This window comes from Mobula birostris, chromosome 16, assembly GCF_030028105.1.
Source record: "Mobula birostris isolate sMobBir1 chromosome 16, sMobBir1.hap1, whole genome shotgun sequence".
Lineage (NCBI taxonomy): Eukaryota > Metazoa > Chordata > Chondrichthyes > Myliobatiformes > Myliobatidae > Mobula > Mobula birostris.
Genome location: NC_092385.1, coordinates 64,089,763 through 64,116,124, shown reverse-complemented (window position 1 = coordinate 64,116,124; position 26,362 = coordinate 64,089,763). Strand labels below are relative to the sequence as shown.

Genomic DNA, 26,362 nt, shown 5'->3' with positions numbered 1-26,362 from the left:
AAGATATCCCTCGGTGGATATTTTGGGGGGAGGAAAACAGTTGGTAGAATCATGAAAGAGTTTTACTGGCCACAGAGAAGGAAGGATGTTATTGACTATTGTAGACATGAGTTAACACAGTTAGAGGCTTTTGATATGCTAACAGCTTGCCACGATAGGCGAACAAACCTAGTCGGTGTTATCGCGAAAATTAATAAGGCTAGGGTGCCACCTGATAAGGGGAGGACCCACTTTGAAAAGGTAAGTGTGGTGCTGACCAGATGGGAGAAGTCTACTGTGTTGACCAACTTTGCTGATGAGTTCTCTCACTTAACCCCCGAACAAAGCCAGCTGCCGCCAAAGCTAATTAAACGGCACGCACACGTATGTCCGGATGTCCCGAGGCGATGCAAAGAGCCGGGACATGGTGTTGTTGTCACATCAGGTCAGCCTGGTGAGCAACACCCCTATAGGATGATTAATTCAGTGACAAAAGGGCTAAAGAACGCAGTAGCGTATATTGGCGATGTAGTGGTCTGGAGTGACACGTGGGAGGAGCACAGTGTGGCACTGTTTAAACGGCTGTTTGAAGCCAGCCTGACAGTGAACCTCGCAGAAAGTGAATTCCGCCACTCGAAGGTCACTTATATGGGATTTGTGGTAGGACAGGGGCAGCTGGCTCCAATGCAAGCTAAGGTGCGGGCTATCTCTGAAGTCCCCACCCCGACAGACAAGAGACCCCTGAGAAGGTTCTTGGAGATGGTGGGGTACTATCGGAAGTTTTGCAAAAAAAAAACTTTGCGGATATTACCCACCCTCTTACTAAGCCCTTGCCAAAGAATGCTAAGTTGGTGTGGGATGACCCTTGTTATCTGTGTCCGGGACGAAAACCACTGAGAAGTTACACTGATCACAACTCATTAGTGTTTTTGGTCACTATGAAGTTTGCTAAGTTGAAGCCTGGTCATAGAGGATTATTAAAATAACACATATAAAAGGAACGGAAAATGTGATTGTTGATCTGTCAAGGTGTTGACAATTTAAAGTTCTCTGTATTAGCCAAATAGCTGATGAACATGTACATTTGTGTGTATCTAATAGTGTATTCATGCCTATAATTTTTACCCCGGTAAAAATCCTTTGAAGGATAGGGGTGTGACAAAAGACCAGGTTATCAGAAGATTGATGCTGATAAGAGAGACAAAGAGAGAAACATTCCAAATGTTAATGAGAGAGGAGAGAGATTAACGAAAAGAGACACAGTTCCGAGTATTGTCAGACCGGTTGCTTTGAACCTGAACTGTCTGAAGTTTGATGGACAGGCGATACCCCAGCAGGGGGATAAAAGGAACAGGTTCGCTAAGGCAAGCGACACACCACAAGATAACGAGACCCTGGAAGTGCAGTGTGCCCCCACAAGTTGGTGGGAATTTAGAGGTCCGGTCGCGGGACTGACCATTGATGCACAGGGTGAAAAGGTACGAACGGCGGGAACCTGGTGTGTGTGTCCGCCCTTGCCTGGGTGCCGGGTTCACCGCAGAAGAACGATCGTATCCGGAACGGAGGGGTCACAGTCGGTGACCTCGGAAGACATTACAAAGGGCTTGCCTGAAAGCTAACTGAGAGGAATTTCAGAAGGTCTGTTTGAATCCGATTTGAATATCATCATTCGCTCGCTCTCTCTCTCTCTCTCCCCAAAGGCACGACAGCAATTACTGCGAACTGAACTAAACTGAACTCTGCGTCACTTGAGACTGATCATTTTACCCCTAGACTGCGATAGAGCTTGATTGATTCCTATTATCCTAGTTCTGTGTACATGTGTGTTTTACCACTGCTAACCTGTTGCATTTATATCCTTACGATTAGAGTACTGTGTTACTTATTTCTTTAATAAAACATTCTTAGTTCCAGTAATCCAGACTCCAACTAAGTGGTCCATTTCTGCTTGTTTGGCAACCCAGTTACGGGGTACGTAACAATATACACAACATAGGAGGAGGCCAGTGGCCCCTTGGAAACATCTATCTCACTCCCCCCCCCCCCCCCCATTCCTGCAACTTGTTCTCTCATGTATGTCCATCAAATCCTCTCTAGGGGGTAACAGGGCAGTGTAGCGATAGTATAATGCAATTACAGTGTCAGTAACATGAGCTTAAATCCCAGTGCCGTCTGTAAGGAGTTTCTAATTTTTCCCCATGATTGTGTGGGTTTCCTCTGGGTTCTCCGGTTTTTCCCCCCCACATTCTACTAACATACAGTATTTATAGGTAAATTAGTCACATGGGTGTAATTGGACAGCATGAGCTCATGGACCAGAAGGGCCTTTTACTGGGCCGCAATTCTAAATAAAAATTCTGTTCATTATTAATCTAAGAGGAAGTTTAGTTCAGCTAATTAGCCTACCAGCACACCTCTGGAAAATAGAAGGAAACTTGAGCATCCGGAGAGAATGAACAATCACAAGCAATGTGCACACTTTATACATGTCTAACATATATTTTTTTATTTTATTTAGAGATACAGCATGGAATAGGCCCTTCCTGCCCTTTGAGCCGTGTCACCCAGCAACCCCCGATTTAACCCCAGCTTAATCATGTGACAATTTACAATGACCAATTAACCGAATAAATGGCACATCTTTCACAGGGAGTACGTACAAATTCCTTAGACGTTGCTGGGATTGAACTCTGAACTCTGACGCCCAAAGCTGTAATAGCATTGCACTAACCACTATGCCCTAGGTCAGGAGTGAGCCCAATTCTCTGGAGCTGTGTGGTAGCGGAATTTAATTGCTACACCAGTGTGCCATCCCATCTTATTCATAAGATGAACATAACTGAGTTCTTCTATTATCTGACCGTGATGAATCTCAGAATGTGCACCAATTTCATCCTGGCCAATGATGATCTTACCTTTCTGGGCTTCTTCAAACTGATCGTTTTCTGCCAGCCATTGCGCATAAGGCACGTACACAAGGTCTTTGAATTCTGGATGTTTTTCTACCAAGGAGAAAGCCTGGATAGTAGAAGAACAAATCATGAGAACAGAAAAAAAAAAAATCCTTCATTGAGCAATATACTCAGTGTCTCAACAGTATATATTGGAAAGCCTAACAGCAGCTGTCCATCCAGAACACGCCAGTTGCGTAAATGGACTACAGAAGAAAGAATAAAACTGACATCAATTGTCGAATTGGAATATTCAAGATTGGTAAATTCTGTTAGTAAGGGAGCATTGCTTTGGGGAAGTCTGTGGTCTATAGAGACTTCGTAACTTGTTCAAAGAACTTCTATGATCTTTACTAGACACACTGAACAGAGTAAATCTTCGTGAACTCCTTTCACAATGTCACAGTATCCATGCTCAGAGCAAATCTGTTTCTGAAACTCAAATGCCACCCTGTGGCATGTGTGTGATATTTCAGTTGTTGACAGATTCAGATCAATATCGTATGGATATGAATTTGAAATAACTGTTCACACTTTGACATTTTTTGCATCTTTTAAAATTAGATATTCTCAAATATTTAACATCTTGCATGGCAGAGCAATACGGATAGTGCATAGAAAAATACGTCACAGTATAGACCCTTTGGTGTACCAACGTTTTAACCTACAGAAAGATCAATCTTCTCACCTTCCACATACTCATCTATTTGTTGCCTATCCAAGGGCTCCTAATTTATCTGCCTCTACCACCAACCCTGACAGGACATTCCAAGCACCCACCACTCTGTGTAAAACAACTTACCTCTGACATTCCCCCCCATATTTTCCTTCAATCACCTTAAAATTACGCCCTCTCGTTTTAGCCATTTCCGCTCTGGGAAAAGTGTCTCTGGCTATCCACTTTATCTATGCCCAAGATCCCTCTGTTCCTCCACACTGCTAAGAATTCTGTCACTAACCTTGTATTTTGCCTTCAAGTTTGACCTTCAGAGCTCATCTTCACACTTTTCCAGAGTGAACTCCATCTACCACTTCTCAGCCCAGCTTTGCATCCTGTCAATGCCCATTGTAACCTCCAACAACCATCTACACTATCAACAACAGCATCAGGCCTTTGTGTCATCAGTAAACTGACTAAACCACCTCATCCAAGTCACTTATAAAAATCTCAGAGCAGGGGTCCCAGAACAGATCCCTGTAGAACACCACTGGTGACCAACCTCCAGGCAGCAAACGCTCCATCTGTAGAGCTGCTGTATCAACTGCCATGACAGGGATCTGATCCTGACACTGGATGTTGTTTGTACGGAGCATGCACATTCTCCCTGGGGTGCTCCAGTTTACCCCCACATCTCAGGGACATATGGTTAATTGGCTTCTGTAAGCTGTCCGTAAGCTGTAGAACCCAGCAATGCTGATAGGAGGATAAAATGAGATTAGTGTGCGTAAAAGTCAGCAAGGCCTGAGGACCATTCTATATCACACTGTGACATCTTTCACTGTCAAACAAACTTAGACCATGGTGAGAATTCTGTACACAGGGATTGTAAAATGTATTGTACATATTGTTCATTTAATTGTTTCTGCTGGCAAACTTTCTCACCTCTTCCCAATGCCTGGTTTCCACATGCAGTAGAACCTGAGCCTCCAGGTCTCCCATCTTCATGTACGTCTCTGCAGCATATCCAGGATGCTGCAGCTTCTTTAAAAAATAAGCACACCTTGATAGGGGTTCCCGTTCAGCCTTGTCTAGCTTACGAGCTACATCAATTAACCTGTATAATACAAACAGTTCTGTAAGCCAGTGCTTTGCCATTAACTGAGAGAAGTACTTCCTCATAATTTGGTTACCCCTGTACATCTCTGAAGCATTATTGCTTCGTCCATGTCTCTTTGCTGATAGCACACACCTATCAGATGTATAATCGTTGGCTCAGGAGGTTATCAAACTGAAGAATTGGGTGGCAGGATATAGCGCACACTACCAGCAATGGAAGGTTGGAAAATAGCAATGATGATAAAAATATGCAATGTGAACCTATGTGATGACTCTACATGTTTAAACAGAGGGCAATAGAGCTGGCTAATCAACAACACTGGATTTCAATGAAACTAAGAGAAAACTAAGCAGTTTAGATTAAATGTTACTTTCAGTCTTTTTCTGACACTGCTTGATCATAACACAATAAGAAACTCAAAGAAAGCATTATAAACCACGTGCATGACTGCACAATGAAAACTAATAAAAGAATATTAGAATACTGCAGCATATTTAGGTAGTCATTAATCAATATTTTGCCAGAGCATTATGTAGCAATGAATCCTACTCCAGCAGAAAATTAGCACATGTAAAATGATAGCAATATAGCTAGCTTATTAGATAGTGCATGTTCTGCCTGGAGGTTAGTGATCATGATGTTCCACAGGAATGTGCTGTGGGACCCAGCTCTTTAAAATTTTTATAAATGACTTGGATGAGAAGGTGGAAGGGTGGGTTAACAAGCTTGCAGATGACACAAAGGTTGGTGGTGTGGATAGTTGAAAAGGTTGTCGTAGGTTACAATGGAACATTGACAGGATGTATAGCTGGTCTGAGAAGTGGCAGATGGAGTTCAATCTGGAAAAGTGTGACATGATTCATTTTAGAAGGTCAAATTTGAAGGCAGAGTACAGGGTTAATAGCAGTTTTCTTAGCAGTGTGGAGGAACAGAGGGATCTCGAGGTCCATGCCACAGATCCCTCAGAGTTGGTGCACAAGTTGATAGGGATAAGACGACGTAAAGTGTGTTGGTCTTCGTTAGCTGGGGGATTGAGTTCAAGAGCCATGAGGTAATGTTGAAGCTCTATAAAACTCTGATTAGACCACACTTGGAATGCTGTGTTCAGTTCTGGACATCTCGTTATAGCAAGGATGTGGAAGCAAGGTTAGGGTGCAGAAAAGATTTACCAGGATGCTGCCTGGATTAGAGTGGTTGAGTGAACTAGGGTTTCTCTCTTTGGAGCATAGGAGGATGAGGAGTGACTTTTTCCTCAGGGTGGAAATGACTAATATAAGGGACATAATTTAATGTGAGTGGAGGAAATTATAGCACAGATGTCAGAAGTAGGTTGTTCTTTTTTAAAAACACAGATTAATGAGTGTGTAGAATGTGCTACCACGGGGTTTGGTGGAGGTGGATACATCAGGGACATTTAAGAAACTCTTAGATAGGCACATCAGTGATAGAAAAATGTAAGGCTATGTAAGAGGGAAGGGTCAAATTAATCTTAGAGTAGGTTAAATACTGTAGGGTGAAGGGCCAATACTGTGCTGTAGTGTTTTATTTACTTATATATTTTTATTTAGAGATACAGTGTGGAACAGCCCCCTCTGGCACAGCAAGCTGCACCGCCAAACAAACCACCTATTTAACCCTAGTCTAATCACAAGACAATTTACCATGACCAATTAATATACTAACCAGTACTTCTTTGGAACATGGAGAAAACTGGAGCACATGATGGTAAGCCATCCGGTCACAAGGAGAACATATGAACTCTTACAGACAGCCTCAGAATGCTCCCAGCTGTAATAGCAACGCGCTAACCACTAATCTGCCGTGGCGTCCCAAATGTTGTGTGTGTGATCTTTTGTTCGTTTTCCTCAGGCCTACGAACAGCAATTCTTTTCATGTTACAGACTTACATATCAACCCATCCATGGTCCCCGATGATCTCAATTGCTTTCAGATGTTCTCCAGCAGAGAGATACATCTCTGCTGCTGCTTTTGGCTCATTGAGGTTTCTGGCCCAGTCTGCTTGTTTTGTAATCAACATCTTAGTGTCCTTGGGATCGCCTGAGCCAAGGAAATCCTGAGGAAGTCATCATAAAATGCATGATTACCAGCTCCTCTGGTTTTCAGCTATGACATTATAAAATAAACATCAACGTGTATTCAGCATCTTATTAACTCAATTTAGTCCGGTCTAATTCTTTTTCTACATAATTTTAATCAGGCGTTCTTTAACAGGTTTGTCACAAAGACATGTATTTTCTTTTAAGCACTTGTCGGGTTATGAATAATTTAGGCAAGGACAGTTAGCCTGCAATTAAGACAACTAAAGAAACAGTACACACTTCAGCCATAGTACACCAGTAATATACAGTAAAAGCCAGGCTATTCTTATTTATGGAATTTTCAGCATGTGAATATCACTGGCAAAGTTGGTCCTAAATACCCTTGAGAAGATGTTACTTTGATCTGCCACAGTCCCTCTGAAGGTACTTCTATAAAGCTGTTGGTTCAAGGATTTAATTGCAAGAAAATGAAGGAAACTCAACTCAATGGACTGAAGCAACACACATCAAAGTTGCTGGTGAACGCAGCAGGCCAGGCAGCATCTCTAGGAAGCGGTACAGTCGACGTTTCGGGCCGAGACTCTTCTGAAGTCTTCTGAAGTTAGTCCTGACGAAGGGTCTCGGCCCGAAACGTCGACTGTACCTCTTCCTAGAGATGCTGCTTGGCCTGCTGCGTTCACCAGCAACTTTGATGTGTGTTGCTTGAATTCTCAGCATCTGCAGAATTCCTCGTGTTTACGTCAATGGACTGAATAGCCTTCTTCAATATTATGAATGAAATGAGGAGTTAAGCTTTTCATATGGAGGGGAATGCTATATGGCACAATTAAATGTTTAAGAGATATTCATACAGGTACTAAGGCAAAAAAGATGTTGAAAAATATGGGCCTAATAGCATCATGGTCAGGTGTACTGATAGAACCTATTTCTGCTCTAAACATTTTTGTGATTCTAAATATGATAAAATGTTCATGTCACAAGTTTGGAAGGTGCTGTCGAAGTAACCTTGGTAAATAGCTGCAGTGCATTCTGTAGATGGGACACCGTCATCAGTGGAGGGATGAATGTTTAGGATGGTCACTGGAACTTTAATCAACTAAGATGCTTTATCCTGGATGATAACGGAGGTGTAGTCATTTGGACGAGTGAAAGGTATGTCACTACATGTGGTAGGCCTTGTGACTCAGTGTAAGATATCCAAATTCTGATCTGTTCTTGTGGCTGGTCTATTTGAGCTTCTAGTCAATGGTGATTCCCAGGATGTCAACAGTCCATAACCTGTCTTGATTTCCTGCCCATATTCCTCCAAGCCCCACCCCTCCATGTAACTAAATACTATTGTACTTGCCTCACCCACTTGTTTAGGCAAATTGTTCCATATATTCACCACCTTATGCATGAAGAAGTTGATCCTCAGGTCCCTTTTACATCTTTCCCCTCTCACTCTAAACCAATGACCTCTGGTTTTGGAATTAGGAACTCTTATTGGACATAAATTTTGCTTGGAAATTGTGTCATGGATTTTACCTACCACATTGTCCTGCTCTTTCTGTAGGAGTGTATGAACTGCTTCATTAGCTAAGTAAATGCAAGTAGAACTGAACATTGGACTATCATTAGTAAATTTCCTCATTATGATCTTTCAAACATAAAACACAGCACAGTACAGACTCGTCAGTATCCATGTTGTGCCAACCACTTAACCAACTCCAAGGTCAATCTAACTTCTCCTTCCAACATAGCCCTCCATTTTTCTTTCATCCATGTGCCTATCTAAATGTCCTTAATGGATCTGCCTCAACCACCATCCCTGGAACCCATGAATCCAGCACAAGCCTACTTCCTTTAAAGTTGTTCTGCAGGAAGGTCATTGATGAAGCAGCCAAAGACAGTCAACTCTGATGAACTTTGATTATCTGGGGCTGATATAATTAACCTCCAACAACTACAATAATCTTCCTTTGTGTGATGTATGACCCTTATACTTCAAATTTATTGAAATGTCAAGACAGTTACTGTTTCCTCAGCTCATTGGTCTACATGGCAAAGACTCTCATGAGCTCTAGAGCCAAACGTTCTTGCAATAGATCAAAACAGCAGGTTTGCTTCTGTAATGGTGGGCATTTCAGAAGGAAATCAGGACAAGGTGTGATAGAATATTCTCCAAATGCTTCGATGAATGCTTCAACATTGAACATTCTCAACAGAATCCAGGACAAAGTACTTAGCACATCTAGCTAAACATCCTTCAACCTTATCTTTGTACTCACTTGCTTCACATAGACATCACTAAACATAGTACTGCAGCCTTCACCTTCCATTAGCTGTTTAAATGTTCATCACCATTCTTGACCAGATGTGGCAGGAGTGTACATCTAAACTGTTGGTTGCGTGATTGTTACACTGTGTACTGTAAACTGCTTTTGTCGTTCAGCAAGCTTATAGTTCTGTACTACAACTTCATCAGGTTAAACACCCATCTTTTGTGTATTTGATATTGCCCCTAGCAATATGCTTCTGTACTCCTCAGTGAACTGGGATTGGTCTGTGACTATGTCTCTCGGGATCTTGCTCTTGCTTGACTAGTCTTGGTATTACTCCAGATTCACAAATTTTACTACGTACTCTCACAAGATTCACTTTGGAAGGGCCTCGAAGCAACTTTGCTGTGTCCAAATTAACTGCCAAGGACAGTGATGAGTAGTTCATCTGCTCTTATCCCTCTTCTGTTGTTAAGTAGTGGTTAGGGGCTGTCAAATTGCTTTCACAGTAGATAATAGTGAGCTTTTAGGGCATTTTAGAAGCTTACATCAATAATTTTCTGAATAAATTACACATTCATGATAAGATACAATTGCATGAAATATCCTTGGCAGGTAAGATTAAGGAGATCCCAAGTTATTCAATAAATATATTAGGAATAATGAGGTATCTGGGAAAGACTGAGTAGCCATCGCTTGAAGGATGTGGGTGAGAACCTAAATGAATACTTCACAAAGGAGGATAACAACTACACAGAGGGCTACATTGATAGTCTGGAGCATGTCCATAACAAGATGCTGTGGATGTTAGATCTCCTGGAATGCAGAAGGGTGAAACTTGTTAGGCTGGATGCGATCTGTCCCAGAATGTTATGAAAACAAGGGAGGAGATAGCTGAGGAAGGTTGTCTAAGGCTATAGAAGGATATAGTAGGATACAGGTCAGATAGGAAGTTAGGTGGAATATTGGAAGATGGAATTTAATACCAGGCGCAAGATGACACTTTTTAAGAAGTTAAATAGGGGTTGGACATGCAAGAAATGGGATACTAAGGAATGCTGAGGAACAAACAGACTGAGGTCCATAGTTCTCTGAAAGTGGGTACATATGTTGAAGAAGGTATATCACACACTTGCCATCATAGGTTGGGGCACAGAACGTAAAAGTTGCAACATTAGCTGGCAACTTTACAAAATACTAATTAGGCCAGACTATGAAGTACAGGTATCACCCGCTTTTCAAAAGTTCGCTTTATGCCACTTCGCTTTTACGAAAGACATACATTAGTACCTGTTTTCGCTAACCGAAAGAAATCTGAAGAGGATTTTCACTTTTACGAAAAAAGGCGAAAAGCAAAAATAGCATTCAGTGTTTGCTTTGCAGCGAGCTGTTAGAGGCAGCGCGCTGCCAAGCTCCTCCCCCGGGAACTACAGTCAGCATCAAGCTGTCATAGCTTTGAACAGTGTCTGTGAGCATCTGTGCTTTATCTTGATTTATTTTGTGCATCTGTTAGCAAGCTGTGTCCTAAGGTATCAGAAAAGCCTAAGAGAGCTCGTAAGGGTGTTACGTTTAGCCTAAAACTGGACGTAATTAAGCGTTTTGATCGTGGTGAATGAAATAAAGACATCGTGTGCACGTTGAACTTGCCTGTGTCCACCATTCGTACTATATATTAGTGTTATTTTAGTGTTATATATGTTATCTGGTATGATTTGGTAGGTTATTTATTTTTTGGTTCTGGGAATGTTCAAAAATTTTTCCCATATAAATTGCTTCTTCGCTTTACAGCATTTCGGCATATGAAAGGTTTCATAGGAACGTTCTACTTTTGGATAGCGGGGGAAACCTGTATAGCTTGCAGTTCTGTTTGCCAAACTAAACGTGCGCATGCGCCAGTCGTGCATGCAGCCAGTTACAGTTGCTCAGTAGTTTCTTACTTTTAAATTTTTAACTTACTTATTTGTTGTATTTTTTTTTCCTCACAGTAACACGTTGAAGCTGCAGCCTCTCTAACATGCTGGTGGAGAGAGTTTTACTTGTTTTTTTAGCGCTGGAATTAGTTACATTCGGACACGTCTCGTTAGCGGGGCAGCAGGATGGCCGCATAGTGTATTCCAGGGACCAATTGATTACGCTCATGCCCGCCGGTTTAGCGAACAGAGCAGCAGGCATACCAGCTGAAATCTGGAGGAAAACATGCAGAGGATGCAGGGGGGATCAAAAAGGCAAGGGAAGAGGACGGGGTCGAGACAACAGAGGCTTTTGGATGAGAGAAGTTATAAGCCGTGTCTCCCCTCTCTTATCATGGGAAACATGAGATTGCTGGGGAATAAAATGGACGAACTGACTGCGCTTGCCAGGAGTCAGAGAACATTTCGGGAGAGCAGTGTCATGTGCTTCACTGAGACGTGGCTGCACGAGGACATACCTGATCAAAGCGTTTCCATTGAGGGCTTCCAGACCGTTCGAGCTGACCGGAATTGCACAGAGAGTGGTAAGCGTAAAGGAGGGGGGCTGGCGGTTCTGGTGAATAACAGATGGTGCAATCCTGGGCATATTACAATCAAGGAACGGGTCTGTAGCCCGGATATTGAACTTTTTGCTGTTGGACTCCGGCCATATTATTTGCCAAGGGAAATCTCGCATGCAATTGTGGTTGTTGTGTACATCCCTCCCTCTGCCAACCCGACATCGGCGTGTAACATCATTTACACCTTCATAGCCAGATTACAAACCCAGCACCCAAGTGCCCTCATTACCATCTCGGATGACTTCAACCAGGTTACCATGGCTAGAACACTGCCCAGCTTCACGTAGTATGTGAGCTGTACAACCAGAGGGGAGGGGACTCTGGATTTGATGTATGCTAACGTTAAAGATGCATACAGCTCCTCTCCCCTCCCCCCACTGGGAAGGTCAGATCACAACCTGGCGCACCTAAAACCCTGCTACGTGCCTCTGGTGAAGAGTAAACCTGCAACCTCGAGGACAGTGAGAAAATGGTCGGAGGAGGCTTATGAGGCGCTCCAGGGTTGTTTTGAGGGGACAGACTGGAAGGCACTCTGTGAGCCACATGGAGAGAATATTGATGGGCTCACAGAGTGCATCACTGATTACATCAAATTCTGTGTGGGCTGCAATGTTCCGACAAGAACTGTCCTTTGTTATTCAAATAACAAGCCATGGGTGACAAAGGACATTAAGGACATCCTGAACGCTAAAAAGAGGGCGTTTAGAGATGGAAATAGGAAGGAGCTGAGGGCAATACAGAGGGACCTGAAAGCCAGGGTCAGGGAGGCTAAAGACAAGTACAGGAGGAAGCTTGAGTGGAAACTCCAGCAGGACAACATGAGAGAGGTCTAGAGGGGGATGAGGACCATCACTGGGTTCCGGCAAACTAGCAACAGAGGAGCAGAAGGCAGTATGGACAGGGCCAATGAACTTAACCTGTTCTTTAACAGACTTGACAGTGTGGCCCCTGCCCATCCCACACATGAGCTATCTGTTGTCAGCCCCCAACCAACACATATTCCACTCTCCCCTCTTACCCCTCCTCACAGTCCCCCACCCTGCTCTCATGACTATACCCCTTCCCCGCACGAAACCACCACAGTGGGTTTCACAGCTCTACAGGTGAGAAGGCAGCTGAAATGTCTCAACCCAAGCAAGGCTGCAGGACCAGATGGTGTCAGTACCACGGTGCTCAAAGCCTGTGCCCCTCAGCTATGTGGAGTACTTCGCCATGTATTCAACATGTACTCAACTTCGCCTGAGGTTCTGGAGGGTTCCTGTATTGTGCCAGATGTCCTGCTTCGTCCCTGTGCTGAAGACGCCGTGCCCCAGCGGCCTCAATGACTACAGACCGGTGGCATTGACCTCCCACATCATGAAGACCCTGGAGAGACTTGTTCTGGAACTGCTCCAGCCTATGGTCAGGCCACACTTAGATCCTCTGCAGTTTGCCTACCAGCCCCGACTAGGAGTTGAGGATACCATCGTCTTCCTGCTGAACCGTGTCTACGCCCACCTGGACAAGCCAGCGAGCACTGTGAGGGTCATGTTTTTTTGACTTCTCCAGTGCGTTCAACACCATCTGCCCTGCTCTGCTGGGGGAGAAGCTGACAGCGATGCAGGTGGATGCTTCCCTGGTATCATGGATTCTTGATTACCTGACTGGCAGACCACAGTACGTGTGTTTGCAACACTGTGTGTCTGACAGAGTGATCAGCAGCACTGGGGCTCCATAGGGGACTGTCTTGTCTCCCTTTCTCTTCACCATTTACACCTCGGACTTCAACTACTGCACAGAGTCTTGTCATCTTCAGAAGTTTTCTGATGACTCTGCCATAGTTGGATGCATCAGCAAGGGAGATGAGGCTGAGTACAGGGCTACGGTAGGAAACTTTGTCACATGGTGTGAGCAGAATTATCTGCAACTTAATGTGAAAAAGACTAAGGAGCTGGTGGTAGACCTGAGGAGAGCTAAGGTACCAGTGACCCCTGTTTCCATCCAGGGGGTCAGTGTGGACATGGTGGAGGATACAAATACCTGGGGATACGAATTGACAATAAACTGCACTGGTCAAAGAACACTGAGGCTTTCTACAAGAAGGGTCAGAGCCGTCTCTCTTTCCTGAGGAGACTGAGGTCCTTTAACATCTGCCGGACGATGCTGAGGATGTTCTACAAGTCTGTGGTGGCCAGTGCTATCATGTTTGCTGTTGTGTGCTGGGGCAGCAGGCTGAGGGTGGCAGACACCAACAGAATCAACAAACTCATTCATAAAGCCAGTGATGTTGTGGGGGTGGAACTGGACTCTCTCACGGTAGTGTCTGAAAAGGGGATGCTGTCTAAGTTGCATGCCATCTTGGTCAATGTCTCCCATCCACTACATAATGTAATGGGTGGGCACAGGAGTACATTCAGCCAGAGACTCATTCCACTGAGATGCAGCACTGAGCGTCATAGGAAGTTATTCCTGCCTGTGGCCATCAAACTTTACAACTCCTCCCTTGGAGGGTCAGACATCCTGAGCCAATAGGCTGGTCCTGGACTTATTTCATAATTTACTGGCATAATTTAGATATTACTATTTAACTATTTATGGTTCTATTACTATTTATTATTTATGGAGCAACTGTAACAAAAACCAATTTCCCCAGGGATTAATAAAGTATGACTATGACTATAAAGGATATGATTGCATTGGAAAGTGTACAGAGGAGATGCACCTATATGTTGTCTGCATTGGAGGACTTTCACCATAGACAGAGAAATTGATAACCTAGGCTGGATGGACTGGAGCGAAGAAGGCTGAGAAAGGTATGCAAAGGTATATAAAAATGTTTTGGTTTTAGGTGCAAAGCAGTTTTAAGAGCGATCTGAAGGTTAAACTTTTTTTAAAACAGGGAGAGTGGCTGATGTCTGGAATGCATTGCTAAAGGAGGTGGAGGAAACAGATACAACTACATTGTTTATGAGGTATTTAGCCAAACATTTAAATAGACAAGGCTGAGAAGGATAATGTTCTCATGAGGGAAAATGTGGCTGGCTGGTGGCGCAGTGGCAGCAGCGCCAGACGTCGGAGTGAAGGCTCACGAGTTCAAATCCAAGTCGGGCCACCCCCTTGAGCACGCTTTCCATCCATGCCAGGTTGAGTGTTGAGCCAGCCACTCAGCCTCGTAAAAAACAAGGGTCGAGTCAGGAACATTCATATCGTGACCCGGTTAATCCAAAGGAGACCAATCCTGACACTACGCACCAAACAACAGCTGTCTGGTGCGACACACTAGGAATGATGAGGGAAAATGAGATTAGCGTGTAGAAAAAGTTTGCATGATGGGTTGAAGGGCCCACTTCTGTGCTATGGAACTCAAGGACACCATGACATGACAATTTGTGGCCTGAAATTTGAGCTTAAGGGCCTATAATGAACTTAAGGGTACATGTCCACAGATCCCTGAAAGTTGCCATATAGGTAGATAAGGTAGTTAAGAAAGCTTATGGGGTGTTAGCTTTCATAAGTCGAGGGACAGAGTTTAAGAGTCGCGAGGTAATGATGCAGCTCTATAAAACTCTGGTTAGGCCACACTTGGAGTACTGTGTCCACTTCTGGTCGCCTCACTATAGGAAGGATGTGGAAGCATTGGAAAGGGTACAGAGGAGATTTACCAGGATGCTGCCTGGTTTAGAGAGTGTGCATTATGATCAGAGATTAAGGGAGCTAGGGCTTTACTCTCTGGAGAGAAGGAGAATGAGAGGAGACACGATAGAGGTATACAAGATATTAAGAGGAATAGATAGAGTGGACAGCCAGTGCCTCTTCCCCAGGGCACCACTGCTCAATACAAGAGGATATGGCTTTAAGGTAAGGGGTGGGAAGTTCAAGGGGAATGTTAGAGGAAGGGTTTTTACTTAGGGAGTGGTTGGTGCGTGGAATGCACTGCCTGAGTCAGTGGTGGAGGCAGATACACTAGTGAAATTTAAGAGACTACTAGACAGGTATATGGAGGAATTCAAGGTGGGGGGGGGGTTATATGGGAAGTAGGATTTAAGGGTCGGCACAATATTGTGGGGCCCAAAGGCCTGTACAGTGCTGTTCTGTTCTATGTTCTATGCTCTATGTTACTAACTGAGAACCAGATGTACTAGCGATCACATCCTCATTCTCAAACAGAATGTAAAACATGTAAAATTTATTTGATGACTGCCCCTCCCCATGCGATTATAAGTCCTGCTTTCCTTCCCTTCATCTCAGATGTGACAAGATCTCTGCACAGCAACACATCAGAAGGTAGTCCAACCTCATCTTGCGCCATCACTTTGCACTCTGCTATTCCATAACTTGAAATTTTCATTCCAAGTTAGCTGAGTCCACTTTCACCCCTCTCATCAGTCTAGACCAACAAAGCTTGATAATACAAGCTTTTCACTGAACAGTACTCTGCTTATCGCTGCAGTCACTTAAAAAGCAGCGGAATAAGTGAGTTAAAAACATGTGATACAAAAAGGATCATGTGAGAAGACAAAAAGGGTCATTAAAGGCCGTAGGAGTAACTGCAAAGTGCAACTTTCACCCCGATATATTATTCACAGCACAGTACCTTGGCATTGTCAAACATCCGAAGATCCGTGTACATGTTTAGGGCTCGACTATTATTTCCTGTTTTCTTGTATAATTTGGCAGCCTCATGAAACTTGGCCTGGTAGGCATGCACATCTGCTAAAAACAGCTCATTATCATTCTCACCATGCTTTTTACGCTCCTGAGGGGAAAGAAAATTGCATGGAATAACTTAAACACAAATGTAGATTACACAGTAAATTTGATTCCCAGTCAACCATACTGAAGGGGAACATTACAAGACACCTTTTTCGTCTATCTTTGAATTCTTGTAAACCATTCCAATGCCTTTCATGTTCTGAAAAGTACCACTCAATCACTCATTACCTTCACAAAGGAGAGAACATGAAGTGTATGAATGCATGCATCTCAACATATAAACTAGAAATGATGGCATTTCAGTGACCCTCGACTTAACCTTAGCCTAATCACAGGACAAGTTACAATGACCAATTAACCTACCAACTGGTATGTCTTTGGACTGTGGCAGGAAACGGGGCAACCAGAGGAAATCAGAGCTGTCATGGGGAAAAATGTACAAACTCCTTTCAGGCGGTGGCAGAAATTGAATCCAGGTCACTGAAACTGTAAAGTGTTGTGCTAAACACTATGCTACCATGCTGCCCTTGTACTACCATGCTCTGTTTCCTTTTCCAAAGATCAGTGACACAAAGTAGAATTAACAAAGTCTTATTGTTTACCTTCAATAAAGAAATCTCATTTTGACGTCTCCAGGATATTTTAAATTGGTCTTTTACATTTTAGTCAACCAAAACTCTTCCTATATATCTCCGTCTTGTTCTCCAGGATAGCTTCCCCAGGAACATTAAGCATCTTTTTTTAAACCACATCTACAGTTTGTAGTTCTCTGCCCATGTGGCTCAATGTACCAGTGCTCACCAGACTTGTCAGCAGATTGTACGTATACATTCTAACCGTTACAGACGATTGTAATCATTATATAATTCCACGTGTCTGTATTGTTTCTAATTCTCTCTTGTTCTGTACTCCCTGCATCTATTTCTTAATTGGCAAATTCTGGCCTAATTAGCTTTATACTGTCCTTCACAGAATATTACAGGAACGTAGACATTCTGAACAGGATGTTCTTGCCAAAGACTGATCAATTATCACCATGAATCTGAAGTTATCCCTCCCACAGATCGCTAGCTATGCACTACACTCTCACAAAACCCAATATCCTACAGCATAACAGCATACTTAGAAATTCCAAGAATTAATAATTTCCAGACATCATGTTAGTCTATTATAAGAGTAGGATTCACCACAAAATATTGAATGTGAACTGTTTGGAGAGTACCTGGGACGTAACAGAGCTCCATGGGTACTTTTGATGGCTGCTGACCTCATACTAACTCTGCCATGAAAAGTCCCAAGCCTGGCTGCAAAAGGAGGGTTGGACATGGAGTTAGCAACCCCACCCAATAAAAACCCAGAGCTACAGAAATGCCAACAGAGGCTCAGAAATCCTGTCCCTGGGAGAGGAAGAATCTTTGAGGATGGGCTACAACTGGGGACAACTTGGAAGACTGACCTGGAATAGAAGACTTTTGCGAACTGCTGTCAGCACTGCCTAAGCCCCAGTAGGGGTGATGGGCTTAACTGAAAAATGACCATACTTATATTCCATGACAAATTCAATGGAAAAGGGTGGGGAAAGATTACAATGTCCTGAATATTTTGATCTACTCTTTCTGATCTAACTAGACCATCATCTTGGTTATAATTCAATTTTAAGAACGGTGAATCAGGCCTCAGAGCATCATTTTGAATTATTCTGGGACAACAACTTGGCCCCCATATTTTGTATTAACAAACACAGAATAATATATCCCAACAATATTGAGACAACTAAGTAATTTAAAAGATGACACCCTTACTTCTATGCTGTTAATTAGTTCTAGATATCGGAGGTCTCGCACTCGAACAAAAGCCTGTCGATAAATAAAAACATTAAATTAAAATATGGACACAATTCCATTAAACTTCAAATTAAATTTATTATCAAAGTACATATGTCACCATATACAACCCAGAGATTCATTTTCTTGCAGGCATAATCAATAAATCCAGAATAGAATAATAACCATAACAGAATCAATGAAAGAGTGCACCAACATGGGCATTTAACTAGTGTGCAAAAGACAACAACTGTGCAAAGAAAGACAGAAAGAAAGCCACAGACAGAAAGGAAAAGAAAGAAAGAAAGAACATTTCAACGATGGGGCATGAAGTGAGTGAAGTTATCCCCTTTGGTTCAAGCGCCAGATGGTTGAGGGGTAATAATTATTCCTGAACCTGGTGTTATCAGTCCCAAGGGTCCTGTGCCTTCTCCTTGATGGTGACTTTGAGAAGAGAGCATGACCTGGGTGGTGGGGGCCCCTGATGATGGATGCTGCTGCCTGTGACAATGGTTTATATAAGTGTGCTTGATGGTAAGGAAGGTTTTAGCCATGAAGGACTGGGCTGTATCCACTACTTTTTGTAGGATTTTCCATTTAAGGGCATTGGTGATTCCACACCAGGCCATGATGCAGCCAGTTGATATACTCTCCAGTACACATCTATAGAAATTTGTCCAAGTTTTAGATGTAATGCCAAATCTTCACAAACTCCTGAGTAAGTAGAGGTGCTGCTGTGCTTTCTTTCTAATTGCTCACGTGCTGGGCCTAGGACAGGTCCTCGGAAATAATAACACCGAGGGATTTAGAGTTACTGACCCCCTCCACCTTTGATCCTCCAATGAGCAGTGGCTCATGGGTCTCTGGTTTCCTTCTCCTGAAGTCAATAATGTCTTGCTGACATTGAGTAAGAGTTTGTTGTTATGGCAACACTCAGCCAATCTCCCTCTGATATAGTATCATATCAAGCGTTGCACTGTCATCAGTATAATTGTTAATAGATTATATGCTAAGAAATGGAAGAATCATTCCACTGAGTCATTTGTTCCTGCTGTGATTTGTTCAGACTTTCAGTCCCTGGCACTAATTTCTTATCCCTTAATTACAATAATATCTCTTCGCCACCCACACTTTACACACTAAGTCCTTACCAAGTCAGCAATTTTGGTTCCCCCCCCCCCTCCACCCCCACCCACCCACCCATACGATCATAAACTGAAATTATCTTCTGCAGGTGTGGCATTTCATACAGAATGAGATGGTGCCAATGTTTCTTACAGCCCTAGTGGTGATTTCCCACTGAATGATTGTTTATCCAGGAATGGTCTGGCAGAATAAAAGAAATATGGGCTTGCACAGGAATTGATGGTTACTATACAGTCTGATTAAGTGGAGCACTGTGTCACCTGTATAATCTTGGCTGTAAATTATTGCAGACATTTCCTTCTTTCTCTTTGCTCTTTCCGACCATAGCAACTTAAAAAAAAAAAGTCCGTTTTCTTTCATTCCTAAGTCTGATGAAAGGTCATCAACCTGAAATATTAACTCATTTTTTTTACTTCAGTGTGCTGTCAGATAGCTTTTTTATCTCCAGCACTTCTTGTAATAATTTAGAGGTCAAAGTGAGAGAAAAAAATTGTAAAACTGCAGATACAGGAAATCTAAAATAAAATGTGAAATTTCTGGAAATACTCCGCAGGTCAGGCTGTATCCACTTGGATTGAGAGTTCAATGGAGAATTAAAGTAGCAGACATCTAGAAGCTTGGGGGTCACCTTGATTTTGCTGAAGGAAACCTCATCATAAGCAGCAAGGATTAACTCTAGGTAAGAGACGATACAAATTATCGTGAAGACTGACAAACAAGAATCCCATGTAAAAGTGCTCTGAAAATCTGAATAAGAATGGCCTAACGAACAGTACCACAATTTCATATTTGACTGGTTACTTTGTCAGAATCAGATTTAATATTACTAACATATGTTGTGAAATTTGTTGTTTTGCAGCAGTACATTGCAACATATTTAATTTATAATTTTTCTGTAATATTATAAGTAGTGCACAAAGAGAGCAAAATAATAAAAAATAGGTAGTGTACAGGAATTTACTATCCAATCAGAAATCTGACGTCTGTGGGGAAGAAGCTGTTCTTAAAATGTTGTGTGTGTCTTAGGTTTCTGTACCTCCTCCTTGAAGGTAGCAATGAGAAGACAGCATGTTCTGGGTGATGGGGGTCCTTAATGATGGATGCTTCCTTTTTGAAGTATCACCTTCCGAAAATGTCCTCAATGCTGGGGAGGCTAGTGCCCATGATGAAGCAGGCTGAGTTTTTCATCTTTCTGCAGATTCTTCTGATCCAGTGCAGTGACCCCTCCATACTAGACAGTGATGAAACCAGTTTGAATGCTCTCCACGGTACATCCATAGAGATTTGCGAGTGTCTTATATATCAAGACTCCTCAAACTCAATGAAATATAGTTCCTATGACTAGTGGTGTTCCACAGGGGTCTGTGTTAGGACCAATTCTTTTTAAGTTATTTGTCAATGATTTAGATGATGAAATTGATGGCTTTGTTGCAAAATTTGCAGACAATATGAAGGTAGGTGGAAGGGCAGATAGTTTTGAGGAGGTAGAGGGCTACTAAAGGACTTAAGACAGATTAGGAGAATGGGAAAAGAAATGGCAGATGGAATACAGTGTCAGGAAGTGTATGGTCATGCACTTTGGTAGAAGAAATAAAAAGGTTGACTATTTTCTAAATGGAGAGAAAATACGAAAAAATTGAGGCGCAGAGGGACTTAGGTTAATTTGCAGGCTGAGTCTGTAGTAAGGAAGGCCAATGCGATGTTAGCATTTATTTCAAGAGGACTAGAATATAAAAACAAGGATGTAATGTTGAGACTTTATAAGGCATTGGTGAGGCCTCACTTGGAGTGTTGTGAACAGGTTTGGGTGGCTTATATTGGAAAGGATGTGCTAAAACTGGAGAGGGTTCTAAGGAGGTTCATGAAAATCATTTCAGGATTGAATGGCTTGTCACATAAAGAGTGTTTGATGGCTGTGGGCCTATGTTCACTAGAATACAGAGAAGAATGAGGGGTGACCTAATAGCAACCTATCAAATGGTGAATGGCCTAGACAGAGTGGTTGTGGGGAGGATGTTTCCTATGGTGGGAGAACCTAAGACCAGAGGACACAGACTCAGAAGAGAGGAGTGTTCTTCTAGAACAGAGATGAGAAGAAATTTCTTTAACCAAAGAGTGGTGAATCTGTGGAATTTGTTGCCACAGGCAGCTATGGAGGCAAAGTCTTTATGTATATTTAAGACAGAGGCTGATATATTCTTGATAGATCAGGGCATGAAGGGAAATGGGGAGAAGGCAGTAGATCGGGGCTGAGAGAAAAATTGGATCAGCCATAATTAAATGGCGAAGCAGGCTTGATGGGCCAAATTCTACTCCTATATCTTATGGCTTTATGCTTACTTTTGAATTGCATCAACCTGTTGGGCCCAGGATAGATCTTTAGAGATGCTGACATCTAAGAACTTAAAACTGCTCACCCTTTCTATTGCTGACTCCTTGATGAGGACTGGTGTAAGTTTCCTCGACTCCCCTCCCTGAATTCCACAATTCCCTGGTCTTACTGATGTTGAGTGTAAGGTTTCTGTTGTGACACCACTCAACTAGCTGATCTATCTCACTTGTATGTCTCCTTGTCACCATCTGAAGTTCTCCCAACAATAGTCATAGTCATACTTTATTGATCCCGGGGGAAATTGGTTTTCGTTACAGTTGCACCATAAATAATAAATAGTAATAACACCATAAATAGTTAAATAGTAATATGTAAATTATGCTGTGCCATTGGCGAATTTATAGATGGTGTTTGAGCTATACCTAGCCAGACATTATAGGGTGTGAATATACAGCAGAGCAGTTATAGCTAAACATGCATCCTTGAGGTGTGCCAGTGTTGATCATCAGTGAGCAGACACTATTTCAGATGTTAGTATAAGTGGTCAAGTACGTTAGCTTCTCTGGTTCCACAGGTGATATACTTGTGGCATACTGAAGACCCCTTCAAATTGGCCTGGTTGAAATCCCTTGCAATGAAGGGGAAGGCATCAGGGTGCGTTGCTTTGTGACTGCTGATCACAGCGCTAAGCTCCTCCAGCCCCCGCATGACAGTGGCCACAAAGACACTACCAACATGACTGCGTAAAACTCCCTTGGCAGATTAAATGGACAACACTTGTCCGGTAGATACTCTAGGTCAGGTGAGCAGGACTGAAACCGAACCATCATGTCTGAGTACCGCGATGAGTTAATCATGAAGCATACTCCTCTTCTTCTACCTTTAAAAATCTCAACTGTCCTGACTTTGCGGCACTTTATTACTGATAGGCTATCATAATATAAAAAATAAATGAACTAACTAGAAAATCAGAGACAATAATTGGAAGTGTGCCGCATTCATTTGTTAACTATCCAGAAATGGAATTGTCTCTGCTCAGATGTACCAATTAAATGTTGTATATGCACCTCCACATATTTTTGTGCATTAAGTATCTCATCAGTCACATACTTTTTTAGCAGTTTCAAAGTCCATTCCTTCCAAGGCCTCCATTGCCAGGTCTCTCCAATCATTCTCTGTAACTCCTAAGCAAGCGATCTGGTAGGCTTCCTTGTACATCTTCTTTTCCAAGTACTGATACATGGGTGCAGACTTGTTTAAAAAGAAGAGATTTCCTTATTAGTCCAAATAGTAGCGTATTGTCATAGGTATATACAGCACCTATAAAAAGTATTCACCACCCTTGGAAATTTTCATGTTTTATTGTTTTACAACATTGAATCACAGTGGATTTAATTTGGCTTTTTTGACACAGATCAACAGAAAGACTCTTTTGTGTCTAAGTGCTCTAAATTAATGACAAATACAAAATAACTGATCGCATAAGTATTCACCCTCTAATATGACACACCAAATCACTGCTGCAGCCCTTGGTTTTAGAAGTCACATAATTAGTTAAATGGAGAAGTCACATAACTAGTTAAACCGGTGTGCAGTCAAGGTGTTTCGACTGTAGTAAAAATACACCTGTATCTCGAAGGTCCAATTGCCGGTGAGTCAGTATCCTGGTAAAAACTACACCATGAAGACAAAAAACATTCCAAGCAACTCCACGATAAGGTTATTGAAAAGCACAAGTCAAGAGAAGGATACAAGAAAATTGTAGACTGCACATACAACTGTTGCCTGGGTGCTTCACCAGTCACAGCTTTATGGCAGAGTGGCAAAGAGCTGTTGAAACACTGTTGAAAAAAAAAACTCACGAAATCTCGGCTAGAGTTTGGAGGAGGCATGTCGGAGTCTCTTAAGTCAGCTGGAAGAAGGTTCTACAGCCTGATTAAACTAAAATTGAGCTTTTTGACCATCAGACTAAATGCCATGTTTGGCGTAAGCAGGTCGGCTTGTGAAGGTAGAGGGTAAATGAATGCAGAAAAATACAGGGAAATCCTGGAGGAAAACCTGATGCAGTCTACAAGAGAACAGCGACTTGGTAGAAGATTTGTTTTCCAGCAAGATAAGGACCCCAAGCATAAAGCCAAAGCTACACAGGAATGGCTTAAAGACAACTAAGTTTTAGTCTTTTTTCAGGTTATAAATTAAATCTTAGTAAGAGTGAACTTTTTCCGATTAATAAACAACTTCCCTTGTATCATAACTTCCCGTTTAAATTGATTAATAATTATTTCTCATATCTTGGGATTAAAATTACTTGTAAATACAAAGATTTATTTAAGACTAATTTTTTACCCTTAATTGATCATATTACTCAACTTTCATCTAAATGGTTTCCATTATATTTAACTTTGACTGGTCGTATTAATGCAGTTAAGATGTTTATTCTGCCAAAATTTTTATATATATTTCAGGCATTACCGATTTTTGTTCCAAAATCTTTTTTTTGATAAAGTCGACTCTAAAATTTCTTCATTTATTTGGCAAAATAAAAACCCGAGATTGGGCAAAATACATTTACAGAAAGCCAAGAGAGATGGAGGTCTAGCATTACCTAACTTTAGATTCTATTATTGGGCAATCAATATTCGACATATGAAATTTTGGTTACTTGACCAAGATACACTATCCATTCCTAAATGGGTAGTACTGGAATTACAATCTGCTCAGGGCTATGCACTTGGCTCTATTTTAGGTTCCTCTCTTCCTTTTGATTTGAAACGCCTCAAACTGGTCTCTAACCCGATAGTTAAATATACCTTGTGTATTTGGTTTCAATTCAGAAAACTTTTTGATCTCAACCAATTTGGGCTAGCGATCCCTATTTTAGGTAACATATTTTTTTTTCCTCCTTCTTTCACAGATCGTGCATTTCAAATTTGGAAGACTAAGGGTATTTCACGGTTTTTGGATTTATTTTTAGATGGTTCCCTTATGTCTTTTGAACAATTATCTAATAAATATAATTTACCAAGAATACATTTTTTTTTTTAGATATCTTCAAGTTAGAAATTTCCTAAGTACTATACTTTCTTCCTTTCCGACGTTACCTCCTACATATATTTTAGATACTATAATTAACCTTAACCCATGTCAGAAAGGTGTAACGGCTATTATTTATAATATTATTATGAAACTTAGGAAAGCTCCATTCGATAAGATTAGGTCAGATTGGGAACAAGAATTGGGTTCTATTATTTCCGTGGATGACTGGGGGCAGATTTTACAATTAGTCAATACCTCCTCTATCTGTGCTAAACATTCCCTAATTCAATTTAAAGTTGTTCATAGAGCACGTATGTCCAAAGGTAAATTAGCTCGTTTTTATTCTCATATTAATCCTTTTTGTGATAGATGTCCGGGGCAGATAGCCTCTTTAACTCATATGTTTTGGTCTTTTCCTACTCTGGAAACTTTTTGGAGAGACATTTTTAATATTATCTCAAAGGTATTGAATATAGATATCTCTCCTCATCCTATTACTGCTATCTTTGGATTACCTAAAATTTCCAGTAATCTTTCCCCTTCAGCCCGTAGAATGATTGCACTTCTTACTTTAATGGTGAAAAGATGTATCTTACAACATTGGAAAGAGCCTAATGCTCCAACTACCCTTTTTTGGTTTTCCCAGATGATATTATGCTTGAATTTGGAGAAAATTAGAAGTAATCTTTATGATTCCTCACTTAAATTTGAACAGACCTGGAGATCTTTTATTCAATATTTTCATTTAATGTAATTTTTTTCTCTTTTGTTCCATATTTATATTCCCTTCTTGCCTTTTTTTTTTAAAACCGTTTTTAATGGAGGTCGGGTTTGAGGACGTGATTTTAAGTTCTTTAACTCTACTTGTTTCCAAGTTAGCCCATTGCTTTGCTTTTAGTTTAGTTGCACAGTGGGTTTTTTTTGGGGGTTTTTTCCTTTTCCTATAAAAATTAGTACACTATTATTTTACCATATTATTTTATGTTTAAATTGCACTGTTTGTATCAATTTTTTCTTCTGTATTAATATCTCCTGTAATTTCTAACAGTGTATTAGTGCCTCTATGGTTTACCCTTTGTATACTTATTCAATAAAAAGATTTAAAAAGAAAGAAAAGACAACTAAGTTAATGTCCTGAAGCGGCCAAGTCACAGTCTGGACCTCAATCCAACTGAGATTTTGTGGCTGGACTTGAAAAGAGCTGTTCACTCACTATCCCCATGCGATTTGACAGAGCTTGAGCAGTTTCATAAAGATTGGGGAAAAATTGCAGTGTCTGGATGTGCAAAACTGATAGAGACCTATCCACACAGATTCAGTGCTGCAATTGCTGCCAAAGGTACATCTACTAAATACTGATTTGAAAGGGTGAGTAATTATGCAGTCAATTATTTGTGTTTAATAATTATAATAAATTTAGACCAATTTGTAGAAATTTGTTTTCATTTTGACATGAAAGAGTATTTTCTGTTGATTAGTGTCAAAAAAGCCAAATTAAATACACTGTGATTCAATGTTGTAAAACAATAAAACATGAAAACTTCTAAGGGCGGTGAATACTTCTTATAAGTACTCTATCACTAACATCAGAGGTCCTGGTACCAATCTTTGCAGTGGTCACTGATCTCTAGCCAAAAATAACATCATTTTACCCTTATTTTGGGCAAGATGGTTCCAAATCCAAACTTATAATATACCCTGGATCCCATGCATTTTTATTTTCTGGATCAGCCAAACATGAAGAACCTTATCAAATGCTAAAACTAAAGTCCTT

General features: G+C 41.5%; 1 protein-coding gene across 4 annotated transcripts in view; it reads right to left on the bottom strand.

The window, feature by feature from the left end:
• Nucleotides 1-26,362, bottom strand: part of ift122 (intraflagellar transport 122 homolog (Chlamydomonas)) — a 166,783-nt gene that overhangs the window by 45,177 nt on the left and 95,244 nt on the right. For all 4 annotated transcript variants that reach the window (XM_072280751.1, XM_072280753.1, XM_072280750.1 and 1 more), the window contains 6 exons: nt 22,663-22,803; nt 18,054-18,107; nt 16,133-16,294; nt 6,616-6,782; nt 4,534-4,705; nt 2,895-2,997 (listed from right to left, as the gene is read on the bottom strand). In XM_072280751.1, the coding sequence (XP_072136852.1) occupies nt 2,895-2,997; nt 4,534-4,705; nt 6,616-6,782; nt 16,133-16,294; nt 18,054-18,107; nt 22,663-22,803 (799 nt within the window). The remainder of the gene's footprint in view (nt 1-2,894; nt 2,998-4,533; nt 4,706-6,615; nt 6,783-16,132; nt 16,295-18,053; nt 18,108-22,662; nt 22,804-26,362) is intronic.